Source organism: Osmerus eperlanus, chromosome 14 (genome assembly GCF_963692335.1).
Source record: "Osmerus eperlanus chromosome 14, fOsmEpe2.1, whole genome shotgun sequence".
NCBI classification, from domain to species: Eukaryota; Metazoa; Chordata; class Actinopteri; order Osmeriformes; family Osmeridae; genus Osmerus; species Osmerus eperlanus.
The window spans coordinates 11423822-11441566 of NC_085031.1; the positions used below are offsets into that span (position 1 = coordinate 11423822).

Here is a 17745-nt window from a genome sequence, read left to right on the forward strand (position 1 = left end):
TTGTCCTAGAATGGTGGATGGTGTTCACAAATGGTACATATTTATTTACTTTCTGTATTACAATCAACACTCTTTATCAAAACTGCATAAACCTCAAAACCGTTTGTAACAATTCTGAAGCTCGTTTGCACATACATTGCAGAAACCTAGCAAAACATTCTTTACAAACCAGGAGCCAGACATGTATATATTTACATAGTCTAAATTCTGAAACTGCCAGTACAAACAACCCATACATTACACACATACATACATTACTAAACTAGTTTAAAGGATGGTTACACTCGTATTTACATTATCCACAATGTCAACTAGTAGTCCGACGCAAAGGCAGAAACACTCGTTCAAAGAAATTTCTAAATTCAGCAGTATATTCACCTCTTCGCAAAACATTTTAAGTGAAAACACAAAACAGTATTTCCATATACTCTCATATACATATGGCTTTGTAGGTAAATTGTTTTAGTTACCAAGGCCAAACACAATCAGTTCTGTCAATTCATACCGTTCTGTTATGGCTTTTTATTTATGATCAAGCAATTGTTAAGTCATTTGTTTGGTTTCTCTGTATCCCTACTCTTAACGATGTTGTTTTACAATCCACAAAGTAATCCTGAATCACTTAACCAGAATCAATCCGTTATCCGTTGAGTGCGTCAAGACGTATACAATTTAGAATGTACACCTCATCCGTTAGGGTCATGTTCTATGACGTCATGGGTTTTCATGGCCGGCTAGGACTGCTGAGTCGGCTGTAGACATGCACTTGGAATACACCAGGGATCAATATAGTAATACCATAAACGGGTGGAGAGAGGCCAATGCAAGTGTGCGTGCGTGTGTGTGAGAGAGAGACAGACTGATCAGAGCACTGGACTGTGTAGCAGAGTTGAGGAGGTAGGCAGGCAGGAAGGTGTATAAGTGTGTGTGTGTGTGTCTCAGACAGCGTCGTAGTCCAGGAAGACGTCAGCGGTGCTGAGCAGAAGAGGCTGGGTGGGGGCGGTGGTGCTGCAGACGGAGCTCAGCCTCCGTGAGGGCGCCCTTTGCTGCCGTGGAGGGACAGGTGCGCTGCTCAGGTTCAGGTACACCTGCAACACACACACACACACACACAATAGGGTCAAATGAAATGTCAGTTTTTTCTCAATATTGAGGCGTACATTTGTACACGGTTTACGTACGTTCTTGGTGTTCTCTGACAGGAGCAGTTCGGCCCTCTCCACCAGCTTCCTGAAGGAAGGTCTCTTCAGCGGATCCTGGCTCCAGCAAAGTAGCATCATTTCGTACCTAGAGAGGACACAAAGATGGTTACATTGATACGGGGGGGGGGGGGGGGGGGGGTAATGGATACAAACACAAACTCACACACTCACATCTCATTGGGCGCAAACTCAGGGCTGCTCATCCGATGGCCATCTTGAATCATCTTGTAAAAGGCCGAGCCCACATGTATCCCTGGGTAAGGACTGCTACCTACACACACACATTGTGAGCTATAGTCCTCCATTACAATCATACTGGTCAAAGTGGATTTTAGCTTTCAATGCATTTTTATTAAAAAAAATACCAAGAGAGAAGATCTCCCAGAGCAGTATGCCGTAGGACCAGACGTCGCTCTCGAAGGTGTACACAGAGTCAAAGATACTTTCCGGCGACATCCACTTCACAGGGAGACGAGCCTGGTCAAAGAAATAGACGGAGACACGTCAGTGAGTCAGGGACAGTGAGAGCACACTAAAGGGGTTATGGAACAACTCAGTGTAGATGTTGTGCATTTTCTTTGTTACCTTTTCTCTCTTGTATGATTCTACTTCCAAACAAACACACACACACGTGTACTCACGTTTCCCCTGAGGACGTAGTTGGAGTCAGTAGTGATGTCTCTGGCCAGGCCAAAGTCACAGATCTTGGCAACTCTACCTTGAGTCAGCAGGATGTTTCTGGCTGCCAGGTCTCTGTGGATGCACTGCACACACACACATTGAGAATGCATTAGAAACGGATACAAGCAGATAGCACTGTGCGTAAGTGTACGACACACACACACACACAAACTGAGCCTTACGTTCTTGAACGTGATGTACTCCATGCCTTTAGCCACCTGGTAGGAGAAGCTGAGAAGATCTTCGGTGTCCAGAGACAGATCATCTATAGAAAGAGCATTCTTGTCATCTGCAAACAGGGATGTGGGGAAGGAGAGAGAGTGGGAGGGAGTGTAGAAAACGTTAATTTGATTATGCCTTGACTGGGACTTTAATGTGCATGCAATGTATTTGAGAAATGATGGCTTATGTGGTTCGGCTTGATTTCTTTTATGGTACTGCATGATGGGGAATAGTGTTGTAGCAGGGAGTGCATGATGGGAAATGTAGCAGGGGCGAATTGTACCTGAGTCTTTTTCAGACGGACGCATGGACATGTACCCTGCACCATTTCCCTCTCTGCTGTGACAAACACACACGCACACACACACAGTTATAAACCACTGCCACATCATAAAAACGCAACAAAGGCATAAAGAATTCAAACACACACACACCCCGAGCATTCTCTCTGGTTGGGGACGTTGCGGTAGTAACTGTCGTTACTCTGGGAACTGAAGTACGTCTCCCTCTTCCTGCGCAGGAAGTTGAGCAGGTCTCCATAGCAACAGTACTCTGTGATCACTAACGTGGGGCCTAAAAAATCCAAATATAATTTTGTTATTGAAACAAAACAAGTTGAAAGTTTATCACATAGACATAAACACACACACACACACACATGCTCACCTCCGACAGTACAGGCCCCAAGCAGGTTGACAATGTTGACGTGGTTGCCGAGGTAACTGAGAACTTTCAGCTCTGACATCAGAGCTTCCTTCTCGGTGGAGTGAGCTCTGGCTGTGGTGACACAACATGGCATTATCATCATATAATAGTTTCTTTAATGCAGCCCCACAGCCACACTAATGGAATCAATTATTTTGCAGCCCATTAGCCAGATGAAACACACACACACACTTACGTTTGAGCATCTTGACAGCGACGGTCACTACCGAGTCTGGTGAGCCGAGACCATAAGCTGTGGCCCTCAGGACTTTACCAAACGCCCCGGAGCCAAGGGTCTTTCCTGGGATGACACAGACACGTTAAAACATACAACAGTACAAATCTGAAATATAAACGCTTATGCATAAACATACACATAGTAAAATACAGTATATGGTGTAAATACTGTATATAATACAAAAACACATACACATTCTCAAAGTCAACACACACACACACAGATTCCTTTCTTGTACCAAAGCGTAGTTTCTGCCGAGGGAACTCCCATTTGGGGTCATAGGGGAGCTGGGTGGGGTCGATGTAGATGTAATTGTTGCCATGGATACTCTCAATAACCTTCCACTGGATCTGGAACTTGGGTTTCTGAAGGGCAAATCGCAGTCCAAACTGATCTTTGTGCTCTTACTGCAGGTAAATGGCTCGTTTGTGTGTGTGTGCCTATGTGTGTGTGTGTTACCTGCATGTACTTGTAGAGCAGCACCACCAGTATGACGCTCAGTATGACAGCAGTAGCCACCACGCCAGAGAGGAGAGGGGTGAAGAGCTCATGGGGCACTGTGCGCTCTGCATGGACACACACACACACACACACCATGTACATGATGAAATCATACAAACAAACACACACACCATGTACATGACGAAATCATACAAACAAACACACACACACCATGTACATGACGAAATCATACAAACAAAAACACACGCACACACACGCCAAATGCTGGTTAAAGAGTCTGTGGTGTTTATTTAAGAGAGAGAGATTAGTCTCCATGTCTAATTCCAGCCTGCACACTCAGCAACCAGTAATCCCATTCCATCTGCACCCACACTTGCCCAGCATAGATACAAGGATAGTGAATGTTTGTGTGAGTGAGAGTGTGTAATCTCACCACCAATAGCGAACAGTGTGTAGGCCTGCTGTCCGTGCGCTGTAGCCACACACTCCAGGGTGTGGTAGTGTGCATGCTCCTTGCTCACGTTCACCCGGCTCTCCACTTCCTGCCGCCCAAAGCCTGAGTTGGATACAGTTACCACGACGACCTCCTGCGGCTCCCATTGGGTGGCATTGGCCAGGTGTGAGCACCTGTGATGAATCAGAGAGGGTTCAATAATGCTTCATGCCTGAATATATTAAAAACGATCACTTCGATACACTAAGCTTATAGTAAACAGTAGATTCACTTAAAAAATACTCATGGGCTCCATGTAGGCTGTTATGTCTGACTCGTACCGCGTGTGGGGCAGTTCACAATAGTACCAGCTGATCTGGGGGGCTGGGTAACCGACGGCAACGCAGCGCACCTGTCCGTCAACAGGGCCCTCCTGGGAAATGATGACTGGCTTACCTGACAGAGAAAGAGAGAAAGTGAAAAGAGAGTATCACAGGGGATGGTAGAGGAGATCACATTATACACACAATACATTAAACACAACCTAAAGATATTACAGCAGGAAACATGACATACTGATGACATAGACTGGGAATGATTGATTGAGAGAGGCGTCTTCGTGATCGGCTGAGAAGGTATAGATCCCGCCCTCAGAACCGTGGACCCTCACCAGCTTTAACTCACTGATATACCTGAGGGAGAGAGACACAGCATGAGGGTGTGTCTGTCTGTCTGTGTGTGTGTTTATGTGGCTTTGTTTTACTGCCCTTGTAGGGACCAGAAATCCCCAAACCAAATTAAGGTTAGGAGCTAGGGTTAGGCTTAGATTTAGAGTTCATGTTAGGTTTTTGGGTTAAGGTTAGGGTTGGGGTTAGGGAAAACTGGAATTTTAATAGGACTGATTCTGATTCCCACAAAGATAAATGTACAATGTATGTGTGTGCGTGTGTAGATATAGTACCTATAAGTTTCTCGTTGGATGGTGATGACATGCTCTGTGGTATTGCGGAGCACCTTGCCCTTGTATACCCAGGAGAGGGTTTTGGGTCTGGGGTATGAGTCCAACTCCACCCTGAGGCTTATGCTTTCTCCCTCTTTCACTGGAGCAGGGGTAGGCCTGGACTCTTCCAACAGACGGATAAAGCCATGGTCTAGAATACACACACACAAACACATATTTTGACATAAACACACATTAAACACACCTTCAAGGCTCCAACAATCTGCATAACCAAGCACATACATCAAAGGGCACATACACACCGTGAACACACACACACGCTCACCGCGGACATCGAGCTGAAGCACCACCGTGGTTTTGCCCCTCTCGTTGAGGGCGTGGCAGCGGTATGCCCCACCATCTGATTGGTTGACAGAGGTGATCCAGATACTGGTGGAGCGCTTGTAACCCCGAGCACCAGGCAGGATTTTTGAGTTGTGGGTCTCAAACACTCGCTACAAGTCAGGGGTCAAAGGTCAGCTCAGACACATTCTACATCACAGTAGTTCAGGTTTGTCAGTAGTTCTAGGTCTCAGGGATGCAAGTTTGTCTCACCGCGTCTTTGGGGAAATCCCATTTGAGGATGAGGTCAGGGTTGGCATTGGACGAGCTGCAGGTCAACTTGAACTCTTCCCCTTTCCTCAGGATCACATTCTCTTTCTGTGATAGGTCGATAATGGGAGGACTCTCCGGAGCTAGTGAAGGAGGAAGGGAAGATGAAGCGCCAAAAGAAGTTTGTGTGAGCTTGTTGTAGTTCTCCTCCAAAGGGAAACAATCTGTTTTTAGATTATTTGGTTAACTTTAACAGTTGTTTTTTAATCTACGATACTTTTAATTAATTCAAATTTTGTGAGGGCTGGATACACATATCCCTAGAATAAAGGCAGGTTGGCTGCAGGTTTACAGTTGGTATTGTTTTGATTTAGCAGGACTAAGCATGTTGACAAAACATCCCTCTTCATGCATTCTGATTTCAAATCTCTCATGCAATCCCTGAAATTCAGTTTGTCTTTATCTCTCTTTCTCGACCTCATCACTCACCCAGCCGAACATCCACTGTGTATTGGCTGGAATTGACCAGGACCCCGCCCAGTTCACCCACGCACATGTAGCAGCCCTCGTACACCTTCTTGGCCTTGGCAATGATGATGCCTCGCTGTGGGTCGGCACGGTAACGCAAGTCAGAGGGCAGAAGTCGCCCGTCGCAGGTGTTCAGGGCCAGTAGTGTGACCGCTGGGTCAGTAGCAAGACAGGGCACGGTACAGTCCTCACCTTCCCGGACCAGAATGCCGTTCACCATGGTGCGCTGAAAGGCGTTCTGGGGGTCTGACAGGGGTGCGAGTGTGTGTGGGGTAAGGGGTGTGGGGGTTATGACATATGGAGAAAGGAGTGGTAAGGTAAACTGTACACAATCGTGTATTGCATTTCCACCAACACACAGACACCCACACATTCACAGACTACTCCGACCCACCTTTCACATACACATAGATGGAACTCTGTTCTGAGGTGCGGTTGTTGACACACGAGTAGAGCCCCATGTGGTAAGCCTGTGCAGCCGCCACGGTGATGAAGGCTCCTTGGTCATCCTCTCCCTCCCCTTCCACCCTTCGACCCCGCTCCCGCTGCCACTTAAGAACAGAGGCGGCTGAGACGGAGCCAGGGGCCTCGTCACCATGACAACGAAGATTCAGAGACCCTCCTTTCTGAACCACTGTGTGTGGACCGCTGGGAGACAGGATGAGCCTGCACCAGCCTGGAAACGACACAGGAACAAGCACAGCCATATTTGACACACACAGAATGTAGGAACCTGAGTTTTCCTGGCCTCTTGCTTTAAGCAACAACAACAAAATGTTAGACCTGAACAGCAAAACTATTTATTTTGTTTAATTAGCCTTGGTCCCATGAGCCATAATCCACTTTTGCCACAATACAAAAATCACCTTCTTTCTGTGTAGTTGTGCTAGAAGACGTATGATTTGCATGCTCAGTTTCCTAGACATAAGATTTTCATGTGACTGTTTAGGCCTTGAGCAGTGGCCTCGCGCACGCGCGGGTTAACATAAGTCAAGGGCGAAGTTTCGTACCGATACAAGACTAATGACGTATGATTTTACGCCAGAGCATTCATTGTTCTATTTATTTCTGGGATTATCTTGTCAACCCACATCCTGCAACCAACCATGTAATATGAGAAGTCCTGTTTTGCAACCTGTTAACTGTTTTTCAGGTGCGCGTGCACCTGTTGCCCTAGGGAGCCGGACGTAGGCCTAGTCGTTTTTTTTCTCACATGTGGTTACGGTTATGCAAATGTAATAGCAGTGAATTCATCCATTGCCTGTCTCGCCAAGCCTTCTTGAATCAACAGGTGGATTTGGCAGATTAGAGTTAGGCTATATATCACAAAACTGCACTCCCATGCTCAATCTGTGTGAACAACAACCATGCCAAAACAATGACAATAGCCTGAATACTGTTGGTGAGAAATTCAGCTCTAGACAATCAACCGTCACAAAGCATTTGCAGACTGCTTCGTAACTTTTTTCGCATTTTTTCATGTCACCTCTTGCAAATTATTAATAGTGAATACGTCTAAAAGATGTGGATATCCGTCTTAACCTGTTTGATAATATATAATAGGCTAGTAATAATACAAATACAATAAGCTGTAGAACTACAGTTGGTGTACAATATCAATGTTTACGTTGCCATCTCGACAGGGGTTCAGCTCAGAATGTATCTACCGTGCGTGTCCACCTGGTGCGGAATATTTTACCCTTACCTGTGAATTGTAATAACAGAAATTGAGCAGTGAATAGAATCCAAGTTTTCTTCATGGTTATAATCCGTTTTTACCCCATGCGTCTCGGACAGTAAGTACACTGTATGTAAGTCAGTCTAACCGTAACGACTCCCTAAACGCTACAAAGCACTCCGACGATGTTATGCCTCCCAGATGAATTTGTACGGTCCTTAAAGGAACAGTGTTGGCCCCCTCCTATCTCCCTCATTCTCTCAGTCTTTGGTTAGGTTATGCCATGCGCATTGTCCCGTTCCGCAGCGCAGGATGGCGTCCCGCCAAGTTCTGAAGCCAATATTACCGGAATAAAATAATGTCCACAACCACGTTCGCAGTTTTTAAGGTCTTAATCACGCAGAGAAGAACAAGTGAAAAAGTGAAACTACCGCTGCTTAACAAACTGATAACCACGAAAATATATTTACATAGACTATAGAGTATTGCAAAAGTCCCGTAAAATATCAATTTTAAGGGACTTTTGCAATATATTTTCGTGGTTATCAGTTTGTTAAGCAGCGGTAGTTTCACTTTTTCCACACGATTTCTGTCGAATCGATATTGTTTTAGAGTGATCCGCTTGATTTGTCATAATTCTGCGGGTGCCTTACACAAGAAAACATTTGTTTGTGTTTGTGTTCGTGCGCGCATTCTTCTCTGCGTGTGTTCAACGCTCAAGGGTGAAAATGAGTGAGGACACTTAGTGTCTTTGTATGTTGACTCTCACATGATAAACACACATCTCAAGCCCCGAAGCACTTGACACCAAAATATTTTCTCAAACAGTGGCGGGTATAAAATCCAATAAGTGATGTGTAAAACCTTCAAATGGTGTGAGATGTAACAGAGAGTTGTGTGTGTATCACAAAGAGTGATCACACCTGTCTGTATGCCTTATCCAACTCTCCATATGTTCTATTATCTGTGTTAGATGTCAAGGTGTGTGTGTGTGTGTGTGTGTGTGTGTGTGTGTGTGTGTGTGTGTGTGTGTGTGTGTGTGTGTGTGTGTGTGTGTGAGCGTAAGTGTGTCTGAGATCCATCCATATGTCTTCTTCACGCTGGTTCAATGTCATTTGAGTCCTTTCTATGTGAGTCCCCCCTGCATTATTGACGATGGGGACTGTGTGTGTATGTGAAAGGGGGCTGACTCACCATGACTCTGCAGTGTGACTCACTCATCTGCTCTCAGACAGATGAGGATGGCTGTCCTGCTGAGGGCAACCGCGGTTTTGGACAAGAAATAGCTCCTCAGATCACATTACGTAATGAAAGGTAAACTCTCTCTGGTGAACGATGTCCTCTGTCTGTTTTTTGTCTGTCTTTCTTTCTTTGTCTCACTCTTATCTAATCTCTCTTTGTCTTTCTTAAAAACATTTGTATGCTCCAACTCAAATGTATAAACACTCAACCTTATATCCATCACCCGGACACACATGCATGTACACACACACACATCCCCATTGCCAGAGTCTAATGTTTCTCTAATGTAATCCAAATCTTTTCTCTCAGTGCTGACTGCACATTTAAACCCTCCTGATATCCTTGTCTATTTGGTTTTCATCGGTCGGTGGTTGGTGCACACACTCTTCAACCCACTGTGGTTGTTAAGTGTTCCTCACCCTATCCATTTGTGGTCATTCCTATGTCCAAGGACCTTTTCTGAACCAGGAAAACTTCAGTTGAACCCTTTGCACACAACACAAGGGTAGTACTCTGCACTGCAGGCATTACATGCTCGTGCATAAGGCCTTAGCTGATATACTGTAGTCCAAAGTTTTTATGAGGCATTGGGGTCAGGGGGCTGGATGATATCATATCCATGTTTTTGCCAAAAACATGATAGAGAGTAACATATTGGCACTTGGTAAGATGTGTGTGTGTGCATGTAACCATAGATTGGCCAATGATAGCTCTCCTCTCACTAAACCTGATTATTATCGACTTCACTGTAATCCAGCGTAATCCACCACCGAGGCAGGGGTGGGGGGAGGTGTGAAAAAATAGAAAGAGATGAAGGACAGTGAGGGGAGGGAGGGGGAGCAGAGTTTGAAAGAAAGACAAAGGAGAGATGGACAGAGGAAAACAAAAACAAAAGGGAGTGTGCGTGTATGTTTGTTGTGTGTGACAATTGACTGCAATACTCTCCAATAACCCAACGAAGTAGACAAGTTCCCCACTTAACTGGTCAATGGCCATAAATGCATTCTCAGTAGAGAATGCATTAAAGCGTTCCCTATCCTACAGAAAACCACAACACTAATCATTATCTTTCAAAAGGGTCGCTCCATGGATGTAGTGGACTTCATAATGTGCACTAATATTACAGACATCTAAGTGCCAGACGAATACAATTATGTTATTGGAATTGTCATTGAGAAAAGTATCTTGCATGCGAAATGTTGTACTATAGAAAAACACGCCATAAAATTCATAACGTAAATAAAAACAACAAAGCATCACACTATTCCTCTATGGATCCAGGGATACGATTATTTGTCTCCACCTTGTGGTTAAAAGTTACAGCACGACAAGACGCCAGCGAACCGACTCTATGGACTCTCCCCTAGACCAATAAGAAAACGTCATACTTGACCTCGTATTTCTTCCGGATTTTTCTTTTCTTTTTCTTTAATGTTTGATTAGTCTTTTATGTACCTGATCCTATGGTCATAATATAAAGATGTATTGTTGTTGCCATGTTGTTTGTACATGATATATTGTTCAGTAATAATAATGAAATAATAAATAAATAAATTAAAAGTATTCCTTCCGGGTGCACTATCATCCCGTCGCAGCATGAAGTGATTGGAATTCTGTAGCTTCATACATTTCTTTACAGTTTATTAATTTAATGTATGTCGACGTTTGTTTAAAACGTTGCCCTGCTTGTTGTGCTGTTGCTCTAACGGTGTGCATGGTTGCAATCAGTGCAAACTGGAAAATAGTGGTGTTTTGAAAAAAGGTACTTTTCTTCTGCAACAACCATCGCTAAGCTAGCAAGCTAAATATGTCTGCGGAGGAGCAAGAAGCGGACAAAACAGCTACTGCGGAGGCGAGTGGTGGAGATGAAGAGGAAGAATGGCTTTACGGAGGTAAGGAATGCAGTAGTATGACTGCTTTGCTATTTAGCATGCTAAGTAGTTAGCTGCAGAGTTAGCTTGCCGGCTATCATTAATAATACATCCCTTAGCGTCTTTAAGGGCCCAGTCTTAATATGTGTTTGAAATGTTCAAACGCATGTAATTCACTAAATACTGTGTTGGCCACTGGTGCAGATGAGATGCTATAAACTCAAAGTTGCAACCATGGAACGTTCCTAAAGTTCTGTCTCGTTTGATAGACTCAGCCAAACCCGCCTGAACTAGTAACGCAGTCTTGGCCTAGCTAGCTTGTTTCGATCCCATCCATTCCCGTTTTATTTTGTAGATGAAGGTGAGAACAAGGAAGAGGACGAGGAAGCCAAGCTGAATGCTGCAGTGAGGTAAGTCGCTTGCAAACATATTTTTCATTATAATAATTAACTGTACCCAACGTAGTAAACGCACAGCCTTGTCAATTAGTTATTTTTGCAGTCTTACATTTCTAGTAATTCGCCGATTGCTGACATAGGCTAGGTTTAACTGCATCTAACGGTACATTGTTTCAACCTCCAAGTGCACCTGTAGATGCACCCCCTCCTATGTCAGAGGAGTCCCCCAACACAGGGAACGGAGCTGACCCACAGGTAGCTAGCACGTTTGAGAGCTCACATAGCTCAGAAGTTTCTCAGTGTCATAGTCACGTGTTGCACACCTTCTCTCTGTCTGCCTACACCTCCCACCATTTTGCTGTCATAATCTCATAATTTACTGTCTTGTTGTCTCTGTCTCACCCTGTCTCACCCTGTCTCTCTCTCTCTCTCTCTCTCTCTCTCTCTCTCTCTCTCTCTCTCTCTCTCTCTCTCTCTCTCTCTGTCTGACCCCACCCCCTTCTCTCCCAGCTGGAGAAGACGGGAGAAGACGTCGAGCCCGCCGGGGACGAGGACAGCGAAAGTGACAGCGACGATGACGACGATGACGTCCGCGTCACCATCGGTGACATCAAGACGGGTGCGCCACAATACACGTACGTGCCCGATGACACGCTGGACAGCACAGAGTATTATGCATGGTTGGTGTAGGTGGGCTAGTTAAATTTCATGTGCCATTTGTTGCAAGCACATTGCAATACCTGGGCCTGTGCTTCTTGACTTCCATAGCGTTCAGGTCATATGGTTGTAAGTCGTGGTTTATGCATAAAACCCAAATTCCTACACCTATGTTCATTGTCAAACAATTAGGTTTTTTATGTAGGAGTACGCTAAAGTATCAAGCTTTCTAAGTAACCCTACTGTTTGTCGTGTGCTTGCCGTGCCTGTGTTGACGTTTAGAACCTATGGTGCAACGCCTGTCAATCTGAACATCAAGACTGCCGGGAGCCGACCCTATGGACAAGGTAGCGGTGGATTCTGACCTCTTAGTTTCAGGACAACTTCTTTATCCGTCATGATGATGAGAGGCCGTTAGCAGGGCCATACCAATCTGTGCTGTTTTGTCTTATCTATGTCCTGAGGAGGGCTCAATGCTGAAAGAAATTCCCTTGACTGAGTTGATATTGCGGTGAGGTGACTACTATGTTTGTCCCTCTTGTGCCCCCGTAGTGGGCACAAAGCTGAAGGGGGTGGACTTGGAAGCTGCAGGCAGCATCAACGGAGTCCCCGTGCTGGAGGTGGAGATGGAGAGCTTTGAGGAGAAGCCCTGGAGGAAGCCAGGTGTGTGTGTGTGTGTGTCATAGTGATGTGAAAACGCTTTAGGCTTGTTTGGTTCTGTAACTTAAGGTCACGTATGTGTGATTGTAAGGGTGCTTTAGGTGTGTTTGGTTACGTCACCTAATAATAATGTGTGTGATGGCATGCAGGAGCGGACCTGTCGGACTACTTTAACTACGGCTTCAACGAGGACACGTGGAAGGCTTACTGCGAGAAGCAGAAGAGGCTGCGCATGGGGCTGGAGGTCCTTACCGTCGGCTCGGTGACCAGTAAAATCACCGTAAGAGACGGACGGAACGCACCCTGAAACCCCTCTGATTCAGCCATTCACCACAGGGGTCATCTAAAGAGTTGTCCTGAATATTGTCAGACTCCCCCCCCCCCCCCCCCCCCCCCCCCATAATAACCAGACGTGCTGTCCTCCGTAGGTGCAACAGGGCAGGACCGGCAATGACAAGGAGGCCAGTCTGCCCGTCCACACATCCAAGCCAGACTACCCAGCACCGACCAACCTGTACAAGAGCATGAACATGAACATGAACGTTAACATGAACATGAACACCACCAGGTGAGGAGCGGATCAGGCAGGTCTGGAAGGGGACGACGGGGGGAGAGAGAGGGCTGGGTCAGGGGGGTGGGGTTACGGAGGGAGGAGCAGATGTAGCCTGAAGGAGATCCACAGGAGATGCCGCGGGAGAGGAGCAGGCAACATGCTTTCTGTCGTTCAGGGACGTTCGCAGATAGAGCATGTCGTTTATCGCAAGAAGGGATCGTTGTAAAATCCGAATCACATCTACTTCATGTAGATTGGTAGTGCCAGTCTGCTTGCAGGCTTGCGTAAACACACACACACACCTAGAGGTAGCATCCAGTTTCTTGAGTTCCTCCAGTTTCAAGAGCCAACCCCTCTTGTGTGGAGATTAAAGGGATGAGCCCCCTGGTTATATATGTGAAATGCATCGTGTGTGATTGCGCGGTGTTGTGTAACTCTCTCCTCCTTCCTCCCCCCCTCCTTCTCTGTGAAAATGGTAGGTTCTCCCCCCCTCAGTGGAATGGCCCACCCCCCACGGACATGTCATACTATACGTAAGTGGGCGTGGCCTCGTCTACATTAACATACCACTTTTCTGAAGTCCTCCCAGGGTGTTTAAAAAAATATATAATTTCCTGCTGTGTCCCTTCTAGTCACTGATTGGAAAGCTTTTGTTCTTTAATGGTTTTGTGGGTATATAGATTTTTGCATAATAGTACTTGAGCCTATGGAGTTGATTGACAGGAAGAGAGAGAGGCGGGGAAATGTCAATGATTATGCCCCATTTCTGTCTTACCTCCAGTCATACGCTCATGTGGATCGTCTGTTAGGTGAAGCAGACATGCATGTCCTCAGTATGTTGCTGATCTGGCGTGTTGCTCATTTTCTGCAGAAAGCCAAGCGGGACTATCGACGTGATTGGCGGGCAGACGGCCACCATCAGCAGAGTGGAGGGACGGCGCAGGCACAACCTGGAGGGCAACAACATCCAGGTACACACACACGTGGCCAACACACTACTGGGAGCGGAAAGCACCCGAATAGCCATGACAGGAGCTTTGTCCGTGGTCTGTGATTGGCAGGTGATATCAGAACATTCCTCGTCGGAGGCTGAGCCCGCCCCGGCCAAGATGCCCCCCTTCTTCCCGCCCGGGGCTCTGCCCCCCAACATCCCCCCGCCCCCCTTCCTCCCCCCTCCGCCCAACGTCAGCACGGCGCCCCCCCTCATCCCCCCGCCAAGTAAGCACCGCCGTCCACATTGGTTTCCTCCTTTACCTGATTTTTCTTCTTCTCTCCCCATTCTCTCTCTCTCTCTCTTTTCCCTCTTGCTCGGTTTCTCTCCTGTGTTATTCATGAGTGTGTTTTCTCTCATCTGTAATGGGGTGTTGTTTTTTTTCTCCCATAGGGTTACCCATCACTGTCCCACCACCTGGTAAGACCTGCAATGGCACTAACTCAAAACAATACCGTGATTCCATCCGTTTCCTTAAAGCAGGATTGCATTAATAGTGTTTGTGTGTTGTAGGTTTCCCCCCTCCCCCTGGCGGCCCCCCTCCATCTCTCATCCCCACCTTGGACAGGTGTGTATTACACCCCCCCCCACACACACACACAGGTACATGTGTATCCCCGTAATGGTTCAGGTATGTTCTGTTGTTAACTCTAACTGCCTCTCTCACCAGTGGACATCCTGGAGTTTATGATGGGCGTCCTGTCCCGCCATACCCCTTCCCCACAGGTAGGGGGAGATGAGGCTGCCTTTAGTTAGGGACAGCTTTAGTCAAGAGTTACTCACGCCGACTCACACATACAGACTTTCACTCTGGTTTCTTAGCGGCTTCACCAGCCAGTGTAGTGTTGCTGCTGACCCTGTGTGTGTGTGTGTTTGTTCAGGTCCATACCCTCCCCCCATGCCCGGCGCCGTGGCCCCTTGGCCCCCCATGATGGACCAGTCGAAGCAGTGGGACTACTACCCCCGCCGCGAGGAGAAGAGAGAGAAGGAGCGCGAGAGAGAGAGACCCAGGGAACGGCCACACGAGAGGGAGAGAGAGACCCGGGAGCACAGTCCCTCGGCCATTGTCTACAACAGGTTAGCCACACGCATAATCACACACACACCGGCCAGCACCTTAGCTTGAAATAACCCAAGGTTAAAATTAAAAGGAATAATAATAAATAAAGATTCTGTCCAGTTGGGGAAAGAAAACAAAACGTGTGGGTTAATTTCCTCAGCGACGAGGAGCGGTACCGCTACCGCGACTACGCAGAGCGTGGCTACGGCGGGGAGCGCCATAGGGAGAGGGCGAGCCGCGAGAAGGAGGACCGACACCGGGACAGACGCCACAGAGAGAAGGAGGAGGGACGCCACAAGTCCTCGCGCAGGTACGGCCCCACCGCGGCTCACGCGGCCTCACTCATCAGCTCGTCGAGTCAAAGGATCCCGAGTCGCCACGCGTCGACGGAGTCTCCTTCCTCCGTCTCGCCTCTAACACTTTGTTTCCCCTCACCCCTTCCCCCCTCTCCTTACTTTACCTTACCTCCCTTCCTTTCCCTCCCGTATCCCCCTCTCCCTGGAAGCAGCAGCAGCAGGAGGCGACACGACAGTGAGGAGGGCGACGGCCACCGGAGACACAAGCACAAGAAGAGCAAGAGGAGCAAGGAGGGCAAAGACCCCAGTGAGGAGCTGTCGGCCGACCAGGAGAACCAGGACGTCATGGAGTGACCGTCCCTCCTGTGTCCCCCGTCCGTCTGTTTCTATCCAGTTCTCTCTTACTGAGGCCTTCTCTTCTCCATGCATCTTTTCCTCAGCATGAACCCCCCCTCCCCAGATGGCCTCTCCTGTGTACACTCTCCTCTCCTTCAGTCTACCCCTCTCTTATCTCCACTCCGCTTCCATCTGTCCTCTTTCATCCCCCCCCCCCCGCCTCCTCTTCCTGTCCCCATGTCTCCTCAGAGCACTGTTGTAATGTTAGATCATGCTCAGAGATTATTGGTGTATGTGTTACTTTATTCATGGCGACCACAAGCATTCTGTCTTTTCTCGTGGTACGTTTTTGTCCCTTTTTCCAGTGCTTTACTGAGGCACCCACCGAAAGATGTCGATTTGTTAAATTGAATAAAAAAACAAATATCTTTTGATCATTTCTGTGTGCATTCAATACATGTTTGATAATCTGGTCCACAATTCCCAGTAAAAACAGTCTACCTGTGGTGGTCGGCTGGATGTCAGTGCTTAGCTCTGCAGAGACGCTGTCACGTCCCTCTACTGACAGCTGCAGGTCGGACTTGGAAGTAGCAAGTTCAGTCCACGGTCTCTGTTGTTCTAGATGCTTTTCATACTCCTGCCCGGCAGTAGGTAGTTCATCTCCAGAGGTGTTGGCGAGTCTTCTATCTATCTGTAGATACATAGATAGATGCATACATACATAGATATTCTTTGTTGTCCACAAAGGGAAATACATTTGTTACGGTCGTTACCAAAAAAAACATACAAGACCGTACGTTTACATTTAGTCATTTAGCAGACGCTCTTATCCAGAGCGACTTACAGTAAGTACAGGGACATTCCCCCAAGGCAAGTAGGGTGAACTGCCTTGCCCAAGGACACAACGTCATTAGGCAATACCGGGAATCGAACCGGTCCGTAACACTTTGTCAAACAAAAGCTACCCTCTGACCGTCACAGTCTGCCAACAGAACAACGCTCCCTCCTTCACTCTATTACATTATTAATGTTTTTTTTAATTTATCTTTTTACTCCTGCAGGTCTTGTTTCTCTCTGAAACAAGGCCAATGTTTAAGTGGCTTGGTAGCCTGACCATCAGTCATCACTATCACTTGAGGTGCCCCCAGAGCTAGAGTTCTGACCCTCCCTAACCTCTTGACCCTTAGGAACAGTTTTTTTTTCTTGCATCCTTGATAAGTGTTTGTCCTGTACAGTAATTATTAATTGTTTCTATTTTTCTGATCCACTATCTGCTCCGTGCATTAAAAAAGGGATCAATACGGTGAGATTTTTTTTAAAATGTTGACAGAAGATTGAGGGACAAGAATTACTTTTCAAAAGATATCCCAATTAACTGAACAGTTAGAAGACAATTCCGACTTTTTAGTAAAGGTGTATGGTTGGATTTTATAGGTTATATAATTAAAGTTGCAAGTTCATGACTGGCGGCATGGCTGAATGTTGATCTTTTTAGAATTAAGAGTTTTTTTCATACTTGAAAATACCTGGATCAATGCCATTGTGCTAGAATATTAGAATATTAGTAGAATGACCCCTTTACTAAACTGATCAATGATCACATTAACCTTTGTCCTTCAGCTCTTAAGCTTCAAGGAAGATAAGTGTGTATCATCATTGCAACACAAAGTAAACTATTCTGTTGGGGTTCAAGTCCCTATCAGAGTTTTTGAAAATAGGTAGTCACAACAAATACTAAAAAATGCCAAGCAAGAGGTGCAGAGCTGGTAAGAGTTCCACAGGCCTCAGATTTGAGCGAGTCCATCATTCAGGAGAAACAAAAACAGTGAGAAGAAAGCCTGAAAGAGAAATAAGGCAGCAGCTATACTAGTCCTGTGTGTTGCTGCGGTGCTAGGTCTTCTCTCAGCAGGTCAAGCTGCTCCTCTGACCTGTGAGGCCCTGGTGAAACCTCTAGAGAACACCAACTTGGAGATGGTGAGT

The 17745-nt window shown here is 46.5% G+C and overlaps 2 protein-coding genes across 5 annotated transcripts; one reads left to right on the top strand and one right to left on the bottom strand.

Annotated features, from left to right (window-relative positions):
• Positions 1-23: 23 nt before the first annotated feature.
• kitb (KIT proto-oncogene, receptor tyrosine kinase b) lies at positions 24-7954 on the bottom strand. 3 transcript variants are annotated; one of them, XM_062478776.1, is made up of 21 exons: positions 7729-7954; positions 6418-6699; positions 5985-6269; positions 5499-5638; positions 5230-5398; positions 4905-5094; positions 4520-4635; positions 4285-4399; positions 3944-4137; positions 3508-3614; positions 3287-3413; positions 3007-3111; positions 2772-2882; positions 2540-2678; positions 2389-2444; positions 2066-2172; positions 1844-1966; positions 1568-1679; positions 1374-1473; positions 1182-1287; positions 24-1088 (listed from the first exon to the last, which is right to left on the bottom strand). In XM_062478776.1, the coding sequence occupies exons 1-21, from the start codon at positions 7781-7783 to the stop codon at positions 939-941; spliced, it is 2889 nt and encodes a 962-aa protein (XP_062334760.1). In that variant the 5' UTR covers positions 7784-7954; the 3' UTR covers positions 24-938. The 3 variants fall into 3 exon arrangements, with proteins under 3 accessions (XP_062334760.1, XP_062334759.1, XP_062334758.1); XM_062478775.1 differs by having other exon boundaries at positions 2389-2441; positions 7723-7954; XM_062478774.1 differs by having other exon boundaries at positions 7723-7954.
• A 2571-nt stretch (positions 7955-10525) lies between these two features.
• Positions 10526-16197, top strand: fip1l1b (FIP1 like 1b (S. cerevisiae)). Of its 2 annotated transcripts, none has more exons than XM_062478200.1 (17): positions 10526-10835; positions 11170-11224; positions 11398-11467; positions 11723-11847; positions 12152-12216; positions 12422-12532; positions 12679-12809; positions 12958-13097; positions 13562-13615; positions 13954-14053; positions 14144-14300; positions 14467-14493; positions 14587-14641; positions 14744-14799; positions 14955-15150; positions 15294-15443; positions 15639-16197. In XM_062478200.1, the coding sequence occupies exons 1-17, from the start codon at positions 10751-10753 to the stop codon at positions 15781-15783; spliced, it is 1722 nt and encodes a 573-aa protein (XP_062334184.1). In that variant the 5' UTR covers positions 10526-10750; the 3' UTR covers positions 15784-16197. The 2 variants fall into 2 exon arrangements, with proteins under 2 accessions (XP_062334184.1, XP_062334185.1); XM_062478201.1 differs by having other exon boundaries at positions 15642-16197.
• The last annotated feature ends 1548 nt before the right edge of the window (positions 16198-17745 follow it).